This window comes from Acanthisitta chloris, unplaced genomic scaffold, assembly GCF_000695815.1.
Source record: "Acanthisitta chloris isolate BGI_N310 unplaced genomic scaffold, ASM69581v1 scaffold650, whole genome shotgun sequence".
In the NCBI taxonomy this organism is placed as follows: domain Eukaryota; kingdom Metazoa; phylum Chordata; class Aves; order Passeriformes; family Acanthisittidae; genus Acanthisitta; species Acanthisitta chloris.
In genome coordinates, this window is record NW_008649756.1 from 247,389 (window position 1) to 274,550 (window position 27,162).

The 27,162-nt window shown below is 36.6% G+C and overlaps 1 protein-coding gene across 1 annotated transcript in view; it reads right to left on the reverse strand.

The window, feature by feature from the left end:
* RYR2 (ryanodine receptor 2 (cardiac)) overlaps positions 1–24,694 on the reverse strand; it is a gene marked incomplete at its 5' end in the record, with an annotated part of 271,378 nt that extends 246,684 nt beyond the window's left edge. Inside the window, 2 exons of the mRNA XM_009069811.1 lie at positions 8,574–8,678; positions 24,575–24,694. Coding sequence (XP_009068059.1) covers positions 8,574–8,678; positions 24,575–24,694 — 225 coding nt within the window. The remainder of the gene's footprint in view (positions 1–8,573; positions 8,679–24,574) is intronic.
* Between the last annotated feature and the right edge of the window lie 2,468 nt (positions 24,695–27,162).

The window sequence follows — 27,162 nt, forward strand, 5'->3', positions numbered from 1 at the left end:
AGTCCTGAGGTATGACAACAAACAAAACCAGAAAAAATACAACTAGCAAACACTGTTTAGCTTACTGATTCTATCTGCATATTTAGACAGATGTGGTTTAAAACTCTGTGTGTTAATAGCTTTGGTGAGCCATCTGGTAGCATTAAGAAAATGAGTGGTTTAAGAGACTATCTATCTCAGCCTTACATAGGAATGAGCAGCAAAACTGAGGCTCTTCAGCATTCTGGAACAGCATCTGAATATGAGGATTTGATAGTTTTTATATTTTCATCTTGTATTTTGCCTAAATAGCCTTTAGGACATCATTTCCAACCACTGGGGGAAAAAAAAAAAAGGGGTTGGTTCTAAAGACAAATTTAATGCTCATTTTCAGTTTCACTCTGCTTAAATTTCATTTATCAAAAAAGCAACTCTTTCAGGACTTCATGGGGAATCTTTACTGAACAGTATCAGTATGTTGACATCATGTTAGCAAGCTATAAGTTATAGACGGTAAAGGGATAACACCTACAGAATTGACTGGCAAAAGCCATAAAAACAGTCAATCCCCTTATTTTGTCATCCAAGCTAAAAGCCTCACAGCACACCTTGAGTTCCCCACCCTAATCTCTCTGCCAGTATTTCTCAGCTTGTCCTCATAGCAGCTCAGTACATCGAAGTGCCAGTTTCAGTGTCTTCCACACTGGTCACACTCAGTCAGTAGCTTTTTGTCCAGCTATTCTCAATTTCTTTCCTAGAACCACATGGAACCTGAACCAATTCTTGGTTTAATCCTAGACTTTCCACTCCATTTCAACGGCAGAATTGAATTGGCTATAGTTCTCACTGAGTTCAACTGCAATTGTGCGTGAGTGTTCCAAGAACATCAACTTGCACATCAGATTTTTGCTTTCAGGATGAGTGTACAGCTTCAGATGGGTTTGCAGAATGCCTAGAAGTATCAAACAAAAGTCTACTTCCAGCTCTGAACCTTCATCTCTCTGAAAATGACACAAGTGCAACTAGTCAAAGAGCAGATCTGAGAAACTCCAGTGCATTCGTCTAGAAAGAAGTTCTCATGCTACATTTATTGTAAGTGCTTAAATGTCTTTACCAAGACACCTGCCCCCCCGACATCCCATGTAAGACCAATCCTAAAGAGCTGATAGCGGCATGGACAGAGTTTCACCTCTTCGTTACCAATTAGGAGGACCGGATAGAGCTTCCAAGCACAGGGAATCTCCATGGCATACAGCATCAGAAAAGCACAGCTGCTGGGCAAATAAATACTGAGAAAAAAATGCAGAAAACTGCACACTGAAGTGTTCAGTAGACAAATTAGCAACTAAGATCAATTTCCAGGCAAGTAACAAAGGACTGAACCCTACATTTCTTTTTACATAAAAGTAAACACATTTCAAGCATATTAAGGCAACTGGGAGCCAATTTTTCTTCCCTGTATAATGATGTCTAGAAAGATAAATAGCAAAAATTGAGTTTTTCTCAGTCAGAAAGTGAAGAACGAATACAGTTTGATTTTCTGAATAAGCACTTAAAGTCATCTCAATATAAATTCTAGAGAGTACTACACTCTCCTGACACATTCTATTACATAGTTTATTATGTCATTCAAAATACAGAAATTGCAACTACATATACATTCTTTCTTGCTACAGATGACACACAAGGAAATCCTTACTTATTTCAGTACTATAATTTTTCTAGTAAGCAATCTAAAAGCTGACACTTAAAGTGAAAGAACACAAAAGCAACTGAAAGAAATCCACTGGGTTCCATAGAGGATAAGTTAGTTTGGTGCATCTGTCTTGCAAGAGTCATTAAAATACAATTCCAACAGAAGCACATTACACTCCAAGTGCAGATGATTTTACTAGTGAGCAGTTCATGTAGCATGAAGCCTAGCCATTAGCAGAGGAATTGAATGTTCCACACACTTTGCTGATAAAAATCAGGAAACGAACCCAAATAACTAACAAACAAAGAAAACCACAGCAGTCTCATAGTTCTCTATAAACCTGAACAAAAAAATCCCATGCACACATCCGCTGTGCACACCGAACAGGAGCACAAGAAGCTCTCACCAGAATAGATGTCTCTTAATCTACACCCTCCCAATGGCATGAGATGTTCCTGTGGATGGATGGTACAACAACAAAATTGTGATGGCTTGGCACTCACTGGTCTTCTGGTAGACCAGAGTGAAGAGAATGTTTTACCACTGCTGACAGAAATAATTAAAGCTGCTGTAAAAGTTTATTAAGAGTTCTCAATCAGTCCAATGGAAAGGTGCAGTTAACAACAGTTCTCTGTTTAGGATATGATATCTATCAGGCACACAAAGACATGCACTATACTGCCACGTAAGAGCAAGTCAAGTACACCTGTCTTTGTATGTGTCATCACACACATATGTATATAGAGAGTGAGAAAGTCTATTCACCAGGTATGACACGTAAAATACAATTCAGAATCTTCAAATTTCAATGGCCTCGTTAATGATAATTATCATGGGGAACTATAAAAGACATCACAAGGCTAAAGAATAATGTGTTATTTATATCACGAGACTCCTGGATATACTTCAGAAAATGCAAGCAAAGCAAGTGCAACTCAAGGAATCACAGGCTTTTATTGGCTTCAAAAGAAAAGCATCTTTTTTGTTCTAGCCAGTATAGAAGATAGATGACTTTGTGCTTGTCCACTTATGGGAAAACATCCTTTAAATGCCAAGCTGATTTAATTTCCTGTACCTAGTTACTGTACCCAAAACTTTTTTCATCTCTTTGAAGTAATAAATGCATTAGAATAGAATAAAAGTTCAACCTAGTCCCTTGTTATATAAATACAAACAGTAGCAGTGTTTCAACTCCTCAGATTCTCCCTTTAAAAAAACATGATTTATATTGAATCATAGGAAAAAACCCTTTGAAATATATTTCAAATAAGAGTTAATAGCAATAGGCTTTATGACGGTTACCTTACATTTAATTTTAATTTGCACACATTTATCTTAATATCTACGTTTTATGTCATGTATTTGCTCGAGGATGATTTATAAAACAACTTTCAGAAAAAAGTCTAAATCATTTCACAGAATCACAAAATCAGTCAGGTTGGAAGGGATCACAGTGTGTCATGCGATCCAACCTTCATACTGAAGCAGGGCCACCCTAGACCACGTAGCTCAGGATTGCATCCAGACAGTTCTTGAATACCTCCGGTGAGGGAGAATCCGCAAGCTCTCTGGGCAACCTGTTCCAGCACTCAGTCACTTGCACAGTGAAGAATTTCTTCCTCATATTCAGGTGGAACTTTCTGTGCATCAGTTTCTGTCTGTTACCTCTTGTTTTATTGGTTTCCACCACTGAGAAGAGCACCATCCTGGCACTTCCCATTCATGTACTTGAATACAGGACCTTCTCTGCAGAGCTACTGTCCAGCAGGTCAGTGCCCAACCTGTACTGGTGCACAGGGTGAATCTTCCCCAGGTGTAGAACCCTGCAGTTGCCCTTCTTGAATTTCAGTTGGTTGTGCTCTGCCCAGCTCTCCAACCTGTTGAGGTCCCTCTGAAGGCAAACACAGCCTCTGAGGTATCAGCCACTACTTCCAGTTTTGTATCATCAGCAAAATTCCTGAGAAGGCACTCTGGCCCTCATCCAAGTCATTGATAAGTAAGTTAAACAATACTAGGCCCAGTATAGAACCCTGGGGCTCATTTTTGAGACAACTGAGGCTAAAAAAAAATTTATGTTCTTCTGTATCAAATATGTCTACATAACTTTTCTTTTGGCAGGTCTAGAACTGTCACACAACAGAAAACTTCGTGAAGAAGTTCATAGAATCTGGGAAATTCACCTGTATCTCATCTATAGAGACAAGTCAGTAGTCTTCATCAAGAGTATGAATGCTGGCCCCAATTTTGGTCAAAATACTGGTAATAACCAGCATCATCACCTGCTTTGCCTGTCATATATCATGGCTGAAATCTGCATGCTGGATCTAAAGATACCATTCATTGTAAGATCTTTCTGAATCACCCATATCTGCAAGACATGACCTACTGAAAATAAGAATGTAACCAATTCATGAGTATATAGTAGGATAAAGGGAAACTATTTTTCTTGTAATAAAAGGTGAGACTGGTAATAGCATACAATGTACAGGTCTGTTCTCTAACTTTCACGAAAATGATGTTTAAATCTCAAAACTGAAAGAAGCCACAAAATTATAAATCCCTTCCTCACACCTGGAACCCAGCAACTTCCTCCCCATGTCCCTGTGGCACCGCTTCTGAGCAAAAGACAGCAGTGCAGAAGGTTCAACAGCACAAGAGCAGTTGATGGTAATGTAAAACTGCCAACTTTACATCCCTATAAGAGGAAAGAGAGGCAAAGTTAGACCCCCATTCTCTTATCCAATATCCATCACATCTGGAAAAACCTAACTATCTGTCCCGGTTTCTAATATTTAGATTGTACAGAAGTCTCAGTAGTTACTGAATTCAACAGTCCTAATGGATAGATGGGCAGGCTTCCTTTCCTAAGAAAATAAGGGAAAATTCCCAAGAACAGATTATGGCATTTCATCACTTTCACAAGAAACACTCTGTGTTAAAGCCCTTGAATCTAAACGAAGTCAACCAAACCACCAAACAAACAAAGAATAATCAGAGTAAAAGGAATCAGAAGCAAAACAAAGCTACATCATCTTGCAGTGACCATTCCTAATCTATTCCAGAAAGCTGTGGATTCGTTTTCTCAGGATCATTTTACCCTAATAAGCTTTAGTGAAATACAAGGCACTGGGCTCCAAAGAAGATTAGAAGATTCAAGGAGAAAAATTTAACAACCAGGCAAAGAATAGATGACCTGAAAGCTTTTTATGGTCTTAAATGCATTATAAAACATAAGGATTTCCATTTTCATCTTTCACCTGCTTTTCTAATAATACAAAGTCACCCTTGAAAACCAAGCCAGAATGAATACAATATACCTAGGCTGTAGGCCTGTCTAGGACAAAGCACCTATAATTCTGCCTGTCAAACAGACCAGAGCCCAGATGCTGGGTACTCTGGACTATGTAACAATAGTCTTCATTTATATAATTATTTCCTACTCTCTCTCCACAGGATTCCTCCCTTTTCTCTTCCCTTTTTCTGGTTGTTTGTTGTGGTGGTTTTTTTCTTTTTTTTTTCCTGTGGATGACCTAATAAAAGTGGTACATGCATATAGCACTCCACACCCCAGCACTACCTCTTTAAAATGAAGTTTAAAAAGAAAATAATGCTGTCTGAGCAAACAAATGAGGTCGTGGTGGCTTTATGAAGTGAAAACCATTCAATCAAGCCATGAATATAAGTTTTAATAAACTGCCAGAGCCAAGCATAGTATTTTAAAGGGAAATGATAACATGTCAGAGCAAAAAGTAATTATTCAGAGCCTAGGGCCAGAAGAAACAGAGCTCTACACACACCCTTAAGAAATTTCACTCATTTTCCAGTGTTTCCTTTGATAATAGCATTTAAGTGATTGAGTAGGGACAAGTAGGTGTACACAGAGAGATCACTGATGTCATGAAGTATGGAAATTCTCGTTCTGGGATTTTTGCACTAAAAAGGTAGATATTTGTTGCAGATGTAACCATGTACATTTAATGCATACTAATTGAGAAGTAGCATTAAATTCAGTTAGTGCACATGTATTCTTTCTTAGGCACAAGAAATCTTTTTATTGTTCTGACTCAAGTCAGCATGAGATTTTGTTCATATTAATCAACCATTTCATTACTGCTAACTTACCTGTTATATAACGAGAATATCTATTATATAAACATAGCATTCAAGAGATTACACAACACAAAAAACAAAAGCAGCACAAGGAGACCTCTCATAAGCACAGCAGCCTTAATGATTTCTAATGTAAAGAAAAGTAATTGAGGATGGAAAAAGCTCCCCTTTGCCAGATTCTTTCCATTAAGAAACTGAGGATATACTGAACCCAGTTATTTAGCAACAATCTCACAAGAATTTGCTACACCTCCTTCTCCTAAATGAAAGAAAACATTGTTATTCTAATAAAAAAATCGATGCTTCTCCAAGAAGAGAACAGTGCACAAAATAATGTATGCACAAAATTACCTCTTGTCTTAAAACTTGTTTGAACAGTTACTTCAAACAAACATGAAGCTGCCCATATAAGTACCTACCCTATGATAAACAGTGCAAATGCAAAGGAAAACACTGTTTATTTTTCATGGAAACTACAGAGATATCAAATGTCAGTTATGTTCAGTTATCATCAAGTACACATTCAGTCATTTTAGTATCATCATCACTCTTGACTTCCAGAGACTTACTAGAAAGAAAAATACTCACACAGAAAACATGACTTTGCTCATCTACAAGCTGCTATTTTCAAGATTATTCTCTTCTAATATTAATATATTAGTATGGAATAGACACACAGGTAGATTCCTAATGCGTTCACACAGAGGTCACCAAACTTTGCAGTAGAAACGTATTCACTATTCACTGAACACCACCTATTTGTGTTGATATAGCTGTACCTCTGTATCTTCTACTAGGGATAGCATTTAATAGGTGCTGAGAGCACAGTAAACTACTCTGTAAACAGCTAACAGCCACATAATGGTCACACTGAGAAACTTTGCTTTATCTTTCTTATGTGCATCTCAGAAGACGCATGAGTACAATGCACCTTTTATCAGTACAGCTATCATCAGTTTTATTAAGGCATGGATATGAACACCCAGAACTCTGACCTTCATGGGTACGCACAGAAAACATCAATAATTGTTTCCAGGAAACACCAGATTGCCATCAAACATGGTAGGTCTCATCGGTCACTGTGCCCTACAAAAGTCTTTTTCTGCACACATCTAGTGCAGAAAATAGTACAGAACTAGTGCAAATATTCCACCTGAGACCTCTACAAAGCTCTCTTTAGTCTGCCCTCTTCCCGGCAGAATACCTAAGCTAACATTTGCTAATCACTCTCCAAAGAAGTTTGTTCACTCTCCTTGTTCTCTGGGTGTGATCTCTGTGTTAAAAGCAAATCTTCACTTGGCCACAGCACTCTGCTAAGGACAGCGCAACAGAAACTCTGACAATTAATGTCAGGATTTAAAAATAAGTTTCAATACTTTGTATTCAAAATTTGAACATCTTTTTCATTCACTGTGTTCTGCCCTATAGAACTACTTCAGCACACACACCCCTACACTTTCTTTAGTTTCTGCTCCTGCCCACATCCGTTGCGAATAAACAGCAAGAAAACTGTTGCTCTGCTTCACACGTGGCTGTACAGTTATCACTGCACATCCTGAGGTTTGGAATGTGACTTTTTTGACATTATGCCTGTATGTGTCTGTTCTTTACATTTTAATTATTCATCTATTTATCTCTTTATTCCTGTGGATTTGCTTGCTCTTGGTTTCAATATTTACAAATTAAGAGAAGAGGTGTTTAGAAGCATAGATCTTACTCTTACTTTCACATCTTACTCTGGTGCCACCTCTTCTCTCAGATGTGCTTTTCATTCCCTTGCTGTTGAACTCCTTGGAACAAATTCTCACTGACAACACACTTTGGATCATCCATGGCACTGCTTCCAGACTTCATTCCCCATCTATCATTTTCAGCCTCAGTACCTGGCATTTTATGGGACTGACTACTCTATATTAGTTTAAACTTTGCTTTCGCAAGGCATTCCCAGAACTACCAGAGATATGCTTCTCTCCTGCCAGCTTTCTTGAGTAATGGACTTATGACTCACAGCTACTTCTCTCTCCTCTGTATAACTCCCGTGCCTACGGTCACTCTTCCTCACTTAAAGTTTTTAGGATTTGAGCTGGAGCACAACATTCAAATCAACACTGCAAGTCATATATGGAGCACTCAACTACAGCATAACAAATCAAATTAATTACACAGCAGAGAACATTAATTACACTACTATGATTTATGTGTAAATACCTATTTCCTACTCAATTATTTAATTCCTATTAGAAATAGTAATAATTCCTATAGGATTTGATTAATTCCTACATCCTTCATCTTCCAGACTGCAAAAATGCATTTGTTTCCATATTTCTTGTCCACCAAGACTCAGTAATACTCTATTTCCAGCTTAGAGGTCAGGTACAGGACATTTTAGTTCAGGCCACACAGAATGATTTCATTAATTCCAGAACAAAACAGCATACATCCAAGTAATTTTAAGACTACTTGACACTCCCACCTGATACAGTTAGGAATGCTCAGAAAGCTTAGCTGTTCTAAAGATGTGATCAAGCTTTATATGACTCATTATGAGATCTCAAATTAAAACATCCTTGTAGCTCTATACTGACCCACAGCACATCGAAATTGTTGGGAATTTACAACTCTGGCAAGCTTCAGTGGAAGCTGCAAGTGTTTGTAGTTTCTCAAAAAAAAGACCATTCCCGTAGCAAAGGAGGAAAATTAAACATAAAGAAATCATGATGCTATAAGCTTGTGACAGTTATGAAACCTGTGGCATGATTTAAAAAAAGGTGAATATTTAATAACTTACCCCTTCTGCCTTTTCTTCTGTATTAGCCAACATTTCCTGGAGGGCACGTACTGACAGGGACTGCTCCAGTACAAAGGTGCAGATGGACAAATCAGGTGGAACATTCTATGTGAAAGAAAACCACGAGATCACATTAGTAACAGATTTGCTGAACAGCACTTTCCAATGCCTCCATTTTCCCTCACTTTCCATGAATATGAAAGATCTACTGTATCTTAGAGGCTGTGAAAGCCAGTCACATACTGGCCAGCAAGCAAGGGGAAGCAACTCTTCCCCACTGCTCAGCATCTGCCAGCTGACATCTGGAGTACCAGGTCACCTTTCAAAAAAAGAATAAAACAAATTTCATCAAGATCATCAGAGGATCACCATGATCATCAGGGCTGGTGCACTCACCCTGTGTACCTGCAGGAAGCTGGGCTTGATCAGCCTAGATGGTGGAGACAGAGGAGAGGGGGATGTTTTGGTTCTCTTTACAAATCTAGTGGTGACTACAGGGAAAATGGAGGCAGACTCTGCTTGAAGGTGCCCTTGAAAGGAATAGGAGCAGCAATACAAGTTGCACTGAAGAAAATTAAAGCAGAAAACTGGGAGTAGAAAGGCCATCAAGCAAACCAGTGAAAACTCCTCTTGGACATTAGCATATGTAACATGTGTCTTGGACATTATGCTGAGATTGTGTCTACAGGCTACTGTTAGTAGCCAGACCTCATCCTTATCATGGTCTCCAGGTCAAGATGAATTTGCATAGCAGAAGCATTAGACACTGAGCATCAAGGTCAAGCCAGTAGTTTCTCAGCCTTGCAGGACAGTGTGTTCCACCATAGTCTGCTCTAACTGGGATAAAACTAGAGGCTTATAGAAATAAATATTTAACTTGTCATGATTGAAAAAATATCACTGAGCTATTGAACAGTTAATTTTCCAGACTATCATAACAATTCATATACATTTGAAAGTGGTTTGTAACAGCAATGTCTAAGTTACAAGATAGCAAAGTAAAATTAGATTTTATGTGGGGATCTTTTCTACTGTTAAAGAATATGCAACTCCTACACACCTTTTCTTGCCTCCATAAATTCTTTCATATTCCTTCTCTTTTTCTTTTCATGTTAGTTGCATATTTTAGTCTAGGAATACTTTTACTGACTACTGGAAATCAGTTTTTTTGATTGATTTTGCTGCTAATGCACTCAATGTACTCAAAACTGTGTACAATATAAGGAGGCCTCAAAGACTAAATTCTAAAAGGTAGTTGCAAAACCATTTCATTCCTACTATTTTTCCAAGAGTTAGTATACTCAGAATACCTCACACTCTTCATTCCTTATTAAATTCCTGATCATCACTCCTAACTACAGTAACTCAGGTCTGATTAAAGCATAATAGATCTTTCACAACTTTCTGCTACATACATTTCAATAAAATTAATTTAAAATTGTATCTTATATTTAAGTTTCAGCCAGAAGAAAAAGCATTAAATTTCATTCTCTTTAACATGGGTTTTGACTGACTTATGCAATGACACTTAGGAACAAAATATTTTTAAGCCAACTCTTTCAGAGTTTTTGTTTTACTATTTTTTACTATTCAACCTACCCTATGGGTTATACACTTTCAAATACTGAAATTCCTGCACCATTTCACACATTGATTAAACCAATATAACTAGGACACTACTCCTTTATGTTGAAGACAGTCATGAACACTTCCTTCCCTCCCCATTAAAGCTGAGGTATGAAGTCCAAATGAACATTTTTCAGCTATTCTCACAGCAGGTGAGTAAGGCACAGTTTTTTGCTGCCAGAGAGTAATAAAGGGGGACTGTATGAGATCATTCAGCTTTAATTAAGTGAGAGATCTACCAAAATGTTAGAGCCACTTTCTTTTTCATGAGACAAAAGGGAGAGCACATTATCCCACCTCATCTCTGTTGCATGAATGCTTAGACACTTGGTGGTCCTCAGAGAGCAATGTGTTTCCCCTAAGAGCTGAAGAAAGATGCACCTACTGATGCTTGCAGTGAGCATGTGAATTGGACACTTCCTCTCTGGTAGTTCTGCTCTACTGGAGATCCAACAGGCATAGCTGCATCAGTCACCGCATGTACAACAACCAAAACATGGACAAACATGGGACAGATGCAGAGTTGCTAATATATTTAGCTCAGCTACAGCTCTGCGCACCCCTAAACAGTCCATTTCTATGCTGAGGCTTATAAAGCTCTAGATCTAAAAGGCTGGCAAATAGACATGGACTGAAGGTTCTTATTTTGCACAGCCCTCTCCAAAATTCAGTAACTCCAGGTAATTTTTAAACCCTCATTTAAATATACAAAAAATTATTCACAGTGCATTTTCCATCTCTTCAAAGCCTAAAATAAAAATGAGGAAGGAAAAACAGTCTTTGCCAGACCTCTGATTACCTACCCTATCTCTCATATTATCTCACATACAGAGGAATGAATATGAAAAATAAAGGTATTCTGTGTTATATGGCAGCTTAACATTTCTCGTTGAAAAGTGTATTCATACAAATTAAATAGCAGATTTTAGTTCCCAGTCTGGAAAGCAACTGCATATTCTAGGGGCTGCAAGGAAAATATGTAGCAATTACTTTTCAAATATCAGGGGTTTTTGAGGACAGGTGAAATGTGTAGGCAGGTATTTCAGTGACTGCTTTGCTAGATTATGAACACACTATTAAATAATAACTTTAAAGAAAATATTTTGCTGCTTGTTTAACAACTCCCAACCCAGCGCACTTTAAATAAATAACAAAACTACCAGGAAATTTTCAACAGTTCAGTGATAATAATACACCACTATATTGACAACAGAACACAATCTATAATCCCAAAAATTGATCAGTGCTCAAAAGAAGATGTCTCAACAGATATAAATAGTGATATCAGCAGTCTTCAACTTTCTTTTCCACCAATTTTTATTGTATTTATCTTTGCTGCTCTAACTTTCTAAATGAAGACATAGAAAATGAGTGCATATTCCAAAAGGGTTTTTTTGTTTTGTTCTGTGACAGAGGATATAATTAGGTCCTTGGACAGCCCAGGGAATCTGTATCACTTAAATTCAAATGATTGGTGGAAAATTCTGATAAGCAATGGCAGTATTCAAAACAATTAATTTTTAGTTTATTATTGACAGATTAGCAAAGCCAATTATATTTTAATGGTTTTGGACATAAAATATACCCAATGACTTACAAAGTAAAAAGTAGTACCTCCAGTATATTTCAGAGTTTAAAGCATTACTGATTTTGGTTGCCAGTTGTGTTACAAGATTTATCCTCTTGTCACATTTTTTTTCTGGAAAATCTACTCAGTCATAATTACAACCTAATATGCAAGTGGCTTGATTTAAAAAAATTATTACACAAATAAACTAGAAATTGTATATTAAATTTCAAAAGAAGATACAGTACTGCTAGGAGAAAAACAATCAATTACTATCAACTTTTTCCATTGTTTCTTCATCACTGTTTGTAACAGTACAATCAGAAAATTAGGCAAGTTGAAATAATGCAATGCTCATCTGTAATTTTTAAAGCATACCTATTACTAAAGTAATTACTAGATTATTTAGAAAACTGGTGAATTCTTTATTCTTCCTGCCATTTTAAACTACATTTATTGTGTACACTACTTTTCTGTAGTAATATTTGCATAGTAAATTATGCTTTACTCTGTAGGAGGCAGATTTGCAAATTAGATAATCATACCCTTTATTAAAAAGGTGTTTTGAGTAAAGCTTTTGAAACACTATTTAAAAATATTCCTAACTGTATTCCAACCCACAACTGAATCATGGATACTGGATGCAATCATTATGCTTTATTTCAGGTTTTAGTGAATTATTATTTACATGCATACCACACTCCAATGAAAGCAACAGGCTGAGACGCAAAACTCAGTCCCACTGTCATTGCTCTGATGATCTCACAGTGCTAACAAGCCACAGCAATATATGACCTGCTCATATAATGTGATTAATATCATCTTGTGAATGCAAACTGAACTTCAACCTCTCATAAATATTAGTACAAGACTGAAGAATAATAAATTGCATCAGCAAACAGAACTGTTTCTAAGAATAAGCAGCTTTACCTCAGCTTTACTTCTTTTGCTAGGTATTTGCAAGCTTCTTAGTTCTTTTCCAAAACTCACTGTTATTTTTATTTCTCTTCTAACCAAATTCCTAATTAAATGGACTTGCAGGTATTTAATCTCTAACTGTATACTAAATATTCACAAAGCAGTGCCTAAAATAACGCCTAATTAAGCAGTCTGACTTACAAAGCATCTATAGTTTGCATCATAGTCAAAAAATGAGATGTGGGTGTTCATAACTTATTTAATGCTAGCATATTTATTGGATGCTTAACTTTGAGATTCCAATCAGGAGGACTTAAAAAATTAATTTTAGTACAGAATTTAAGTGAAACATCTGTAGTCCTATTTGTGGGAGTAGCCTGAAAGAAACTGAACCCGTCAGCTACTTTCAAGTTACATTTAAATTTAAACATCTCCATCTTTCTGGCAGTCTTTTCTATTTAAATGAGATTCTGTCTGGTGACAGTGATGAAACACACTCAATATTACCAAGTACAAACATTTCTAGGACTCTACATAGCAGGCACAGCTTTCCATGTTTTCAAGCTTGTCATCAAAACAATGGACTCAGTACAGAAATATATGGGTCTGACAATAAGTCCCATCAGCCAAATAGAATGAATCATATTAATCAAATCCCAAAGCAGAAAAGACAGAATGAATTATGAGCCATACGGTTTCAGTTCTATATAGAGGACAGTATCGAGTAACACAATCCCCTCTACAGAGCTCCTCCACTAACAGTGTAAAGCTCCTGTGTATTTATCATCAGCAGACTATGAAAGGTGCCTGGCCACCTCCTACAAAAAGTTTGTCATCAGTTGCTTATGACTATTTCAGTCTGAAACAATCACTTTCTGTATGAGGCATTTATAGGGCATTCCATCCAAAACAGTTATTTCCCTCAAAAGCAGAGAAGTCCTCAACATACAAAACTTTTAGTGTTACTGTATCTAAAAACTGCAATGCCCTCATGTTTTTGGAAGAGCAGTTTGACAAGTGGATTTTTGTCACAAGTGTTTTTTTCACTTTTTCTAGGAAAAACGTGGAAAATCAAGTCAATTCTACTTCCTGGAAAATGTTGTTCACATTGTGAGAAGCCTGTTTACAGTTGAAAGCTCTAAAGATTCCTTGCTCACAGGATAACTGTTTCAGGGGATACAACTGAAAAACTGAGTAACTCACAGGAATACCAGGAGGATAAAACCAGAACAGAGTCCAGAATAAAAAAAAAAATATGGAAAAAGGAAACAAACACAGGGAAAACCAGCTAGCGGTGGAACTGAGCTCAGACCCAAATACATTGGAATCAAGTAGAACACAAGACAGTTCCATATCCTCAGTGGTTCTCGAGTCATGTTGGTTGCCTATGCTGCTACATGCTGATCTCTTTGTTAAGCTGACCTAAACAACCAATTGTTTTGATTTTTTAAAAAATATTCTCTTGTGGTCATATATGCACACTTTCCCTGTCTTGCCAGATTCCTGAGTGCAGAATTTTCTCATAAATGAAGCATAAAATTTGAAAAAAAACAGTGAAAAATATCTTCATACATTGTGCATACTTTTTGCTGACATATAAAACGCTGACATACGGTAGTCTAGGTCTAATGAGGTGGTGGTACTAGTTTTCATCTCCCTATGAGTTTGTACAACAGTGAAGACCAAAATCCTTCCCTACTTTTGTTTTCAGACAGTGAATCTCATCTGCTGGTCCTTGTGGAACAGGTCATTGGCAAAGAAAATTGTGTGCCTGGAACTTAAGCTGTACAACAACATTTGGAAGGAAACAGCTTCTTGGAGTTTTTCCCTCTCACAATCTCCTTTAAAAATCCAAAAGCAGCCTAATTCTAATTAGGCTGTTGTTATATAAGCACAATTATAGTCTTTTCTTTTATGCTTGAAAACAGTGTCAAAGTTTCATCTTAAAATTTTTCAGCTTTTGCTGTTTGGAAGTAACTTTGATCCTGAGAGCTGTCAAGAGTCTTGAGGCCATTACTAATGCAGCAGATTGTCTTAATTGCTTGCAAGTTGTAATTCCTGGTATGGTATTTACTTTCTTTATAGATTAAGGGCCTCATACATTCCATCTCTGAAATGGATAAGTAAAGAGGCTTTTTCCTCTTACCCTCCATCTCTCCCCTCTGGTCTCCTTTCTTACACGTAAGTCCAACATATCTACATTACTGTGAGCTGCTTCCATTTTATCTGTTCTCAGAAAATTTAATACTCCTAGCAACAGATAAAAGTGATATTGGGTAAGAAGCTATACAACTACATCACAGCATCGACAGATAAACTTGGTAAATCAACTCAACACCTATTGCAACATATGCTGCTGTAGCCAGAAGCCTAGATGAACATTAGGTAACAGTGTATTACCCTAATGCAGTGTTAATGTGTCAATTTTTAAAGTAAACAGGAAAATGCTATGCTGATGAATACAATTTTAAAAATCTCATAGGATCAACAGTGATTCAGATCGTCTAGGCATACAACCAAATAAATAAAATATGGTTTACATTCCTATAGATCCTGCAAATTCTACCATATTATACTAATCTTATGTGTCTTATTCAAAACTTTAACATTCCCTTTTAATCTTAGAGATTATGTTCTATCTGTAGCTACTGCAACAAGTAATGGAAAAATCTAGGATGTTATCAGCTTGGAGAGTACTGCTGCTTTAGAACCTGGAAGGAAGCAGCTACCCTTTGATTCTTGCAGCATCAGAAAGATGACCTTTATAGAATAGTATTTTGTCCCTTTCTGAAAAGCATAGCAGACACTCAACAGGAAAATCTTCCTAATCTCTGACCAGATTTCATATAAGCCATGCACATTATAACTATCATATTTCAAAGTAGGAATTCTATAACCTTTCAGGATCAAGCAAATAAGGCAAATGTGCACATATTTTGTGGCTGTAATAACTGACATGGTCTGACCTGTGTTGGTAGAAATCTTGCCTCTGCATAGTAGTCAATAGACCATTATAGGCCAAGATTTTTTTCCTGTTAAATTTATCCCATAGCTGAAAACTTCACAGTAGACTTAAAACATGTAAAAATGACATCCAAATAGAAATAAATCCTAACCCTTTGAGAATACCAGTTCAATTGAGCAATTAATCTACTTTGCATTGAATGTGAAATCATATGCTTGAGAAAAGCAAAACCTGCTTTTTTATCTCATAAGCTATCAGTTATAAAACATAATGGACACCAAATTTTAGCTTGTAAGGATTTTGTTGTGAGTTTTGAACTACGACATTTTCCATTTTATGTTGCTGAAATCAGTGTTCAACATGTGTAACTAGGAAAATCAGTGCCTATCAAATATTTCTGGAACAGGGAACTGGGAGTTTATGCTCTGAGTCACCCCTGACTTGTCCTTAAATGAAGAAAAGGAGATGCATGATCAGCTCTCTCCTGGGAAACACAGTTTAAAAGTAGCAAAGCATACATAACTATCAAAATCCTTTGTGGTAAGATGTAACAATGCACTTAGGCACTTGAAGTACTAAATTGCATATTAACTGTCAGTATTTTTTTCCACATATGCAAAATAAATCAGTTTTTATAACTAAAGTGAATAATGCACAACTCTGTTTTAAGTCAATACTCGTTCATGCGCTTAATTCAATTTTAAGAAATTATTTAAAACAAATTAAATGCAAGCATCCACAATTTTCAATCTATCCCACCAGCATTACAGAAGCTAAACATGCTTTATTCAAATTTCTGTGTCCTACTAGCTGGTAAAAAATTAGTAAATTATAAAGCCACTTAAATATTATACCACACCTCAGTGCTTTATTTCACTTCGCCCCTCTTGTTACATGTTTTTTAAAGTTAGCAATTCCATTCTGATTCAGGCTGGATGTAATGATGCCCAAATTATTTTGCACCCCAGACTGGTTTGATTCTATTTACTTGATTTACAATAATAATGACATTTTAGAAATACATTATCTTAAGAAGTATATATGTATTCACCTCTGTAATGTAAAGAAAAATCAGATAAAATGATATATTGAAAGTTGTTCAGTCAAAAAAATGCTTCTTTAACAATGAAATTCTTGTAGCCTTAGAGAAACTCGAGCAGATATTTGGGTCAGGGACAGAAAGATTTAAAGAGTCCTAAGAGCAAGGACTGTCTGCCAGGAAATTTTCCTGGGATTTAAGGACCAGAGTTCCACAGCTGATAAAAAGTGCAATAATAGTTTCAAACACAAATATCTATTTAGAAAAAAAAAAAAGCTCACCATGTATACTCAGAAATTGTGGTTTATCTATAAACCTGTAAATATATAAGCCCTCTGGCTTTCCTGTGCATGGCACCAAATTTGAACATTCACTGAATGATGTATAAAAGAAACACCTATTTTACTATGCACATCTATTAACTACAAAATCAAATAGACTAATCAGAAGAGTAATTGGTGATTTTTTCTTCAGTTTCTTAAAAATGCAAATTTTGTCCTTTGTTTGGTCTAAGTTGCCGCAATACTGTTACTAAGCTGTTAAGAAACAACCAACTACTGCTTTAAAGGACTCTGCTTATCATTCAGTAACACACCAGAGAAAAAAGCTGCCACAACGTGCTGTCTAGACAGAAATACCCACATGCATTTCCCACCTGCCTCAGAAATGAATTACGCAAGAGGCAACAAAGCAAGAGGCTTAAAAATTCAGAGACTTGTCCTCTTTTCCTACTAGTCCTGAATACATGTTCAAGGAGGGACTATAACAAGAAGTTCACAGATATCATCCCTACATGAGACTATCGCATTCGTTGGATCATTTACCAACCTGGAGTTTCCTCCTTTACCATAAACAAGTTCTTCCTTTGTGAAATTTCACATTCTGACATGACGTAAGGTAATATTGACAGACCTCTGCAGATGCCTATTATGCACAATCACATAATATTTTCTCGACAACTTTAATTTTATTTTACCAATATATCAACTTTCACCCAACCAAGCAAAGATGTTCCACACCTCTACTAAGGCGCATGTCTATGCTGAGGATTTAACATAACCTTTCAGATGTCTTTGATATTGGTTTATATTCTAAAATGAAACAATCAAAAAGAAATCCACATACTTTTCAATTTTTCAAAATAACCACAACTGTTTTTAATTAATTATCCTATGGAATTAATCTCCAAAGAAAGAAAACAATTCTAATAAGAATTATGTGGACAGTTATGTGTATGTGATAATCAAAGCTCTAATGGAAACTACAAGTACAACTAACCTCCATGATAAATTAGCCAGAAACATATACAACGAGAAGGAATACTTTTTTCATGTTGAGTTAACAAAGTAAAACTTTTATAATCATTAATTTCTACACATTCCTGCAATTATATCAGCCCAAAGAGGCTTAACTAATTATTAGTGTACTGCTGACCAAATCAAATATGGCACTCGAAGCTTATTAAGCTTTATTTTTTCATGCCTAATCACACTAGGCATGTTTCTTATTTAAAATAAGACCTCATTGGAACTGGACTTCATTTCTATGGACCTTTTTGAATTGGCTAATACTTAATTGACTTACACACACTAGAGAGAGAAAGTTTATATTACTAGACTTTCAATTTATTGAACAGGTACTCGAACAGTTTCTTGGTAAGTCCGTTCATATTTCATATTGCTCTCTGAGTGGAATATTTATTTACTTTCTGGGATCTTTGTCCAACCTTCTCATTCAAGTCCTGTGCTAGTCCTGGTTCTTTTTCTTAAAAAAACAGGTTCTCATTTTTGTTTCAGCTATGATTGATATTAGACACCTCAACTAAACACAGATTCACTCATTAACAGGCTGCATTTCTCTGTCCTAATTTCTGAGAGCCCATTGGGCTAGGATTATTCACAGGAGTCTGCTGAGCCAGATTTAGCCCAACAGTTCTTAAAAATACTGAGTACAAAGTAATAATACCATGACTTCAAGTGCTAAGCAGGTCTACGAAGCTAATTTGAAACTCCTACTTTAGACAAATGTTCATCTAAAGGGCTTAAAATAAGCACTTAGACTTTCATGTGTTCTTAGCTTTGAACATAGACCTATGAATCTGTTTTTTTCAGGTCTTCAGATGCACAGCTACATATCAGCCTAATTAAAATTCAAACGACTGCTTTGTAACTATCCTGCATGTACTAATGAACTACATTCCACTATAAACCCATTAGAGAAAATATTTAAAATTCTGAGCTTTAGGGGACTTGGTAGAATATGCCACTTTGTAATCTTGTGATGTTTAGTTTCCCAAGGTAAGGCAGCAAGCTCGAAGCTGCTGGGGCCATGCTTGCACTGAAACAGCTAGCAGTCCTAACCAGACATGAATGTACAGCAAATGTGAGTTCCTCCCTCAAAGTATTCTGGATCTGCTCTATGAATCACTCATTTATCTTTCAAGGACTTTCTTATGGTATGTCAGCATGGTTAGTGCATTTGGTGTAGGCAAATAATCTATTTGCAGTCCTTAATATTTGCAGTCCTTAACAAGATATTAAAGAGTCCCAGGACTCGTATACTAAATAGGGAAAAAGATAAACCCAACCACCAAAACCCATTAACCATGCACTTGGTTAAGGACATTGGTTTTAACAGAATGTACAAAATGCAAATACACAAACCCATCATGCAATGATAGCAACTCTCCTTTTTAATAGAAACAGTAGAAAAAGGCCTTATTAAGCTAAAACTCAACGTATACCCCTGGAAACAGTAGATGTGATAAAAATATTTCTGTAAGATCAGAAATAATCCATTCCTGTATGAATTTCAAATTCCAAATAACTGCTTCAACAGGAGATACAATCTGAACAGTGTGAAAAAAACAGTTTCCTAGATTGTATCTATTATTATTATACTATTTAGACTGTGATGGCTTGCTTGATACCACACACTTCGTTTCTTTTTTAAAAACTACCTGAGTAACAGATGACAGTACAAATATGCTAAGTTGTATTGTTATGCCTAGCAATAATGACAACAATTTTCAGCTGATACAAAGCCATATTTCTGTTGCTGCTTTACATCCATGGAGGTCTTTCATAGTCTGAACATTTCACATTCATTTTAAATTATTCATTTTCCATCTCAAGAAATAATTCTGTTGGTTTCTGGGACTAAGTGTAAGGACCAGAATCAGGTCTGATGCAGCTACGCATCTCATTTAGGCTTAGAATTTATACAAGACTTAAGAGCCATAAAAATTGAATTGGATAGACAATAAAGATAATATTTACAATAATGTAAAGCATATGTTGCAAAAAACTAGATACATATGTTGTGAAACACATCATGTTCTTACTTACATTGCTTCTACAGAGAAGCATTTACTGGGAAAGAATGACTCAAAGGAGATCCTGTCTGATCTACACCTATGAAGACTTCATCTACCTGTGTCTAAATCATGCATCTAAAGTAGGACAAGTAATGTGTAAGTATGCCTGAATTTGTTATCAACCCTTCATTTAAATTATTAAAATAAATGATTTTAGTGAAAGTCTGCTAAATGGAGTCCTCTGAGACTGTGTAAGATTAAGTGCCATGTTTGCCATTAAATGAGAATATTCGTTTTGGCAACATGTCACAAAAGCAATTAAAATGAGCTTGGAGGTGGAGCTACAAAGCCTTGCCAAAGCCCTTACATACTTTTTTTCACTTTTTTGAGATGGATGCAATGGAAACAAATGTACAGCAGTGAACCACAGGAACTATACCAAAAATACCCCAAACAACTGACCACCTTACCATATGGCAAATTCACAGAATGATCCACTGTAAACACAGCAAAACAAAACTAATCTGATTTCTCACTATGAATCTAATTTTTAAAACTCAGTATTTCATTACATCAGTAACAGCTCAGAAAGCATCTACTTGCATCCATACATTACTGAATGCCATTTGCTTCTTTTATATATTTAGACTTACACAATCAAAAACTGTGCACAGCACAGCTACTGCCTCTCAGCTGTCAGAAAGAGTTTCAGACTCAGTCCCTCTGGAGAGAGATTTTTTGCTTTGGACACTGAGAATATGCTCAAGAGTTTGGTGTAAAAGACAAAAAATTAAGGCAGCACTTGCCTTCAGATCTTACACTCTGAAAACAAATGTAGAAAAGAGTTGTTTTCCCAGAGGCAATCAGGCTACAGGAGTACAGGCCAATGTTCCACCATTCAGGATGACACCCGTCTTCAGACACATACACACAGAATTTGACTGCTGGCACAGAAACTGCATAAGTACTAGAGAATCATACTTTCTTGTAGCCTTGTATGTGCCACGTTTTCATCCTTCTCTAATCACCCTCCCCCCATTCTCCTCTTCCCTTCAACCACAGCCACCTGTCCAGCTCCTGCTGATTCATCTAGTTGCTGAAAACAGACCAAAAAAACGGCAAAGAAAAAAATATCAAAGAATTGGTATTTAGCAGCACAAAAAACGGTGTCAGTCTTACCATCAGGCTTTATTTTCTATCCCCTTACACAGGAGTAGCATCTAGGGACCAACAAAGAATGGAACATCACTGACATACTCTGTGTCATGGAGTCAACAGTCGCAGTTGACTGGCCTACACCAAATCTGCAGAATCTTTCCTAGGGTTGCAACCATGCCCTGCCACAGGAGAAGTGACTTTTCAAAAGCCAAAACAGAAAACAGTTATCAAAGTCTTACCTTCATGTGAAGTCCTCCTCACTTCACAAACAGAATTATTAAGGGTACAATCAGCTTTTGGACTCTGTTCTCAGCACTGTAACTTACTATAAATAAAAAGTTCAAACTACAGGATTACACACTGCACTGCCTTCTTGAAGAAGTTGAAGGGAATAAAAACCTTGGGAGGCTTTTTCAGATCTTCAAAAATCCCCACTATGTTATCATCCCCTCTCCCCAGGTCCAAATTACTGAGACCTCAAGAGGAAAGAAAACCCAACCACATGGTTTTTATCAGTCCTTTTCTGTGATGTAAAGCAGTTCTTCTACACCTCAGAGCATCATGAAATTAAAGTGAGTTGAGCGTCTGCCATAAAAACAAAAGGGATGAGGCATCCACAATTTCTCTGGGCTACCTGTTCCAGTGTCTCACCATCCTCACAGCAAAGAGCTTCTTCCTAATACCTCATCTAAATCTACTCTCCTTCAGTTTAAAGCTGTTCCCCCTTGTCCTATCACTAGACTTCCTGATAAGAGAGTCCTTCCCTGTCTTTTCTGTAGGTCCTCATTAAGTACTGCAAGGCTGTTATAAGATCTCCCTGGAGCCTTCTCTTCTCCAGGATATAGCCCCAACTCCTGACTCAACTCTCTTCCTGTAAGAATGACCAAATAATGCACAAAAGCATTAACAAATTTAGAGACATATCTTTGAAATGTTTTGAAATTTCATTCCATTAAAATTCCATTTTTGATAAGATACATTTTTTTCCTCAGAAAGAGTACTATATCAAATGTAATAGCAACATTGTCTCTTAATTTCTAAAAAGAAACCATCCTCAAGCCTAAAAACAAGCTCCACTATCCCACAAAATTCCTTAATTTAAATTCACCTTACAAGATATATAGAACAATAGATTTGCAGAGCTAAGAAATACAGGATATTTTTGCTTGCTAAAGTGATTTGACAAGCATGGAATCCTATCAAAAGAAGTGGGAAAATAGAATTTGAAAAGAGTTTTGAAATGTGAGCACATGTGAACTGATAGTGCGTGTTAAAGGGTTTGTTAATTTATCATCATCCATCTTTTGTTAGCATCATGTTTTTGAAATCTGCTGCTTTTCTCTTCACTGAGAGAATCTATATGACCCTCCCAAGAAACACTTGTGTTGTAAAAACAAAATTCATTAAGCTGTTTTTATTATGGGCCTCCCAGTGTTATTGCTGTAATGGGATAAGTATTACTAGTCAGCAGTTGTCAAATTATTCTATCAATATGTATCTTCAATTCGACAGCTATTTTAGTAGTGTGAATCATTTAATGATCCCAGGGCAGGAAAGTGCATGCAAAAAAGTTCTCCTAATGAAACATCAGCTACACCACAACAATCCACATCTTGAAGGATACTGGAGAAAAGCAAGGGGCTAGTAACAGACATTCTCAGGAATGCAAGTCTAGGATCATAGCTAAGGTCTATGACTTGTACTTGATATCCTTGATACCTAGCTGTAATTTAGATGCCACACTACAGTTTGCAATGAAGTGCATCACAATCCCATATCAACTAGAAAACAGCCCTGAAGACATGCACGGAAACTTTTAAACTGCCTCAAGATCTATGTTGGAACCTTTTTCAAATCACCATAGACCTCTTTTAAATTTCCTATTTCTTACTTATATAATGTAATGGTGACATTATATGGACACAGACATCAGGAAGAAAAACATTATGATTTACTCTTATTTATAGTCAACTTTGCTTTAAGGATTTAGCAATTTTCTGGCTCCCTCAGTATTTATAGCTCCAAATGACCTCAAATGAGCTCATCTAGAAACTGTCAGCCCTTAAAAATTAAACTAAGAATGAGCTGCATGGGTTTTCTTTTGTTTGTTGTCTTTCCCCTCAAGCTCACACAGAATGAGTGGAATACAGATTGCTTCACAAAATGAGGAGAAAAAGCAGTATCAACAAACAAGCATAGAAAACTGATATGAAATCTATACTGTATTCCTTAAAGACGAGAATGTTCAGGAGTTTTACATGGTGAGAGAGGGAGACTGTAGATTTAATATCCAAACTTACTGAATGATAATAAATTCATTAAGTAGATCTTTCTGGCCTCACAGGCAACTAGCACTACAACTACTTCTATCCCAGCACATTTTTATTGTTAAAAAGATTCACTTAAAACAGAGAGGCATGAATTAATTCATCAAGGTCACTGCTATTATAATGAATCATTAATGTCTTAGTGAAAAATTTATTATTATGAATAATATATTCAAAATGATGAGACAGAAAATTAAGCATTACTCTGCAAAGTATCAGAGAGAATCAAAGGGATGTTATAGAAGCTCGCAAGATAAAAACCATCATTTTTTTTGTTCTAAGTCTTTCTAGATGTCTGTCCAGATGCTTTACCTTTATTATATTTCTCATGAAACATTTAAATTTTAGCTGAAGAAAAAACAAGTATTTGAAGCATATTCTTCCCTTTCTATGAATGAAATGTACAGGAATACCAATTACCTAGGTCACAACACCAGTTCTGCCCTCAGAAGGCCCATTTTTGCCTTAAAAACATTTATTCGATCATATGTGATTGTGAAACAAAATATCTTCTTCGAAATAAACAGCAAACTTATTTTTTCAAACTACTGTATCTAGTGCATATATAGCAGTTATAAGAGGCTTAGACAACAAATCCTTTAGACAAAACAGTTTAGATACTTGCACTATGCTCAGTTCAGAAATTAGGTCTTAAAGTAATAACATTCTCCATGTAAATGCCATAGAATAAAAACTTACCACAAACAGAACAATTGCTCTCTTTCCTGCAGAGTTAAAATCAGAGTAATCAAACTGATCTTTGAATTGCAGTACACAGAAGTTGCACTGTGGCTTACTGCAACTGAGCTCAGACAAGTAAAATAACAAATGTATTACTAAGATGGACTTCTTCAGCTAATTTTAAAGTGAGCCCAAACCAGAAAGCTCAGCATTAGAGTCCACCCGAAGAGCCATGACAAAGGAACAATTAAACTTCAAAGGGGGATTAAATATTCCTTATATTATTGATAGATTTGATTTGTACATTCTCCTAGGCAGATTTGTGTATATTACATCAAAGCGAGCAGTAGTATAACTGTAAATACCCTTGCTTCATAAATGACATTTAAAGCACTCAGCTGTACCTTAGAATTTGATGTGGATTCCAAAAAGCAAAGCCTGTTGCCAAATCCTTCTGCAGCAAGACACAATTTCTGTTGCTCCTTCTGAACGGTAGCAGTGCATTGCAGGACCACTTCATCATCCTACCACAAGAAACAAACAAAAACAGAACAAGGGTTATGCTTCTGACCCAACATGATCTACAGAAGCATTAGAAAATCACGGCTAAATGCACAAACAGTTATCCCTGAACACAAGCAGAATCAAATCTTGGCATAATTTTTATTCTGGGTTGTTAATGTGGGCAAATCAATTAAAATAATTATAATGACTCCATATGTGCTTTTCCTGTTTGCCTGTCCTTATAATAAAAGTCAGTATGCATGAACTACAAATGTCATGCGACTAAATCCTTGTAGTAATACAGTTGAAGGAGAACTTGCCAACAAGCCTCAATGAACAGAGGCAGACCCTTGTTTAAATCCCAGTTCCTCAAAGTAACACAACCACGAGGTGGAGAATTTCTTTGGAGAAAGATGGTCCAAGTTAAAAAATAAAAAACATTTTGTTGCAATGAGTCTATTTTCTAGCAAAGATTTTCTGTTTGAGAATAGAAAAAACAGCATCACTCTGCACATTCTGCCCCTCCCTTTACAAATTTCCAATAATAAATTTCACGTGAATGATTATGAAGAGGTCATATTTAACATTGTAAATTCAATTCTGTTGTATTACATTTTAACGTAATACAACAATAAAACTACAGGATGAAGCATCCAACTGCAAGCAGAACAGGATGAAACAACAAAAAACACATGTATTACGGCAGGCATGTTTATGAAAAAAAGTTGTTCTTATAGGCAGCTTGCTACCTAGAGGCATTCAGGGACATTCATCAAATTAAATAAAAGCCTGATTTTAAATTGAACTGAGTAATTTGAAGCCACCTATAAACACTCATCCTGAATTAAGCTAGCCTTTCATTTGGTTTAATTTACTTCACTCAAATTATTAAACTAGCCTAAATTAAAGTCTGTTTAACTCTGAAAAGAACAGCAGACTACACAGAGTTTAATCATACACTTGAAAAAATTAATTCCTGTTACCCTTTTTTGAATTGTTCCCATGGAGCAAAGGTAAGTGTAGGTAAACCAATTTTCCTTGTGTATCAGCAACAGTGCCCAAGCTGTGATACACAGTCAGTTGTAGAGGCAAAAAGTAGTAACTGCTTGCAGTCAGGCATTAAATTCAGCAAATGTAATACATGCATATGTTATAGGTGAAGTTCACAATGTAAAATAGTAGTTAACAAAGAAAAATCCCTGAAGGCCAAAACCAAGGATCTAGAAGACCACGTATTCAGAGCTAAGAGCTTTGCTGTGTACGCTTTGTAAAAGTAGCATAAGCTATTAAAACTCAGAGCATTTGGGGGAGAGGGGGAGTTGATTGGTTGTGTTTATTTTTTAAAGCACATAATTAGTATTTCCTAATTGTGCTGGTTTGGGCTGAAGTGGAGTTAACTTTCTTCATGGTGGCTAGTATGGGGCCATGTTTAGGATACATGCTGAACACAGGGTTGATAATGCAGAGATGTTTTTGCTGTTGCTGAGCAGAGCTTACACAGAGCCAAGGCCTTTGCTGCTTTCTGTATTGCCACACTGACAAGGAAGTTGGGGTGCATGGGAGATTGGGAGGAGACACAGCTGGGACAGGTGACCCAAACTGACCAAAGGGATATTCCATACCATATGACATCATGCTCAGTATATAAGGTGGGAGGAAGAAGGAGGAAGGGGGGACATCTGGAGTGATGGCGTCTGTCTTCCCAAGGAACCGTTACGCGTGATGGGCCCTGCTCTCCTGGAGATGGCTAAACACCTCCTGTCTGTCCACAGGAAGCAGTGAATTAATTCCTTGTTTTGCTTTGTGTGTGCCGTTTTGCTTTCTCTATTAAACTGTCTTTATCTCAACCCATGAGTTTTTCCAGCTTTTACCCTTCCTATTCTCTCCCCCATCCCATCAGTGGGGGAGTGTGTGAGCGGCTACGTGGCGCTTGGTTGCTGGCTGGGGTTAAACCACGACACTCATCTTAATTACACTTGATTCAAGTAAAAGTTTCTTTTCATGTTAAAAATAGGGGTGTTAGACTGCAGCTATATAAACACAATCTCCTTTGTCTTTCTCTTCCTAGCCCTTCTTCCTGAAGTAACCACACTAGCAGAACAGAAACATCAGTAATCCTGTCACCATCATACAGTGTGCTACAGATGTCTTCAAAAAGGGTCACAAGAGAAGACACCAATATCCTACCTCCACAGCCAGAGGCAGACAACACAGTAAGGCTACTTTCTACTGAAATGAACCACCAATTTTGCTTTATACTGCCCCATTTCCTACCATTGTATGCTAAGCTTTTAGATAAAGTCTGAAAAGTGTTGTATATAGCCCATCTACAAAAATTATTCTATGCCAACAGCAGCAAAAATACAAGTTGGTTTGGGGCAAGTACCTGACATACTTAATTTCAGTTAATGATCTAATGCATCCTATCCTTCCCTGCAAACCAATTAAGCCCAATTACCAAGCATACATGTATAATGCAGATGCTAAC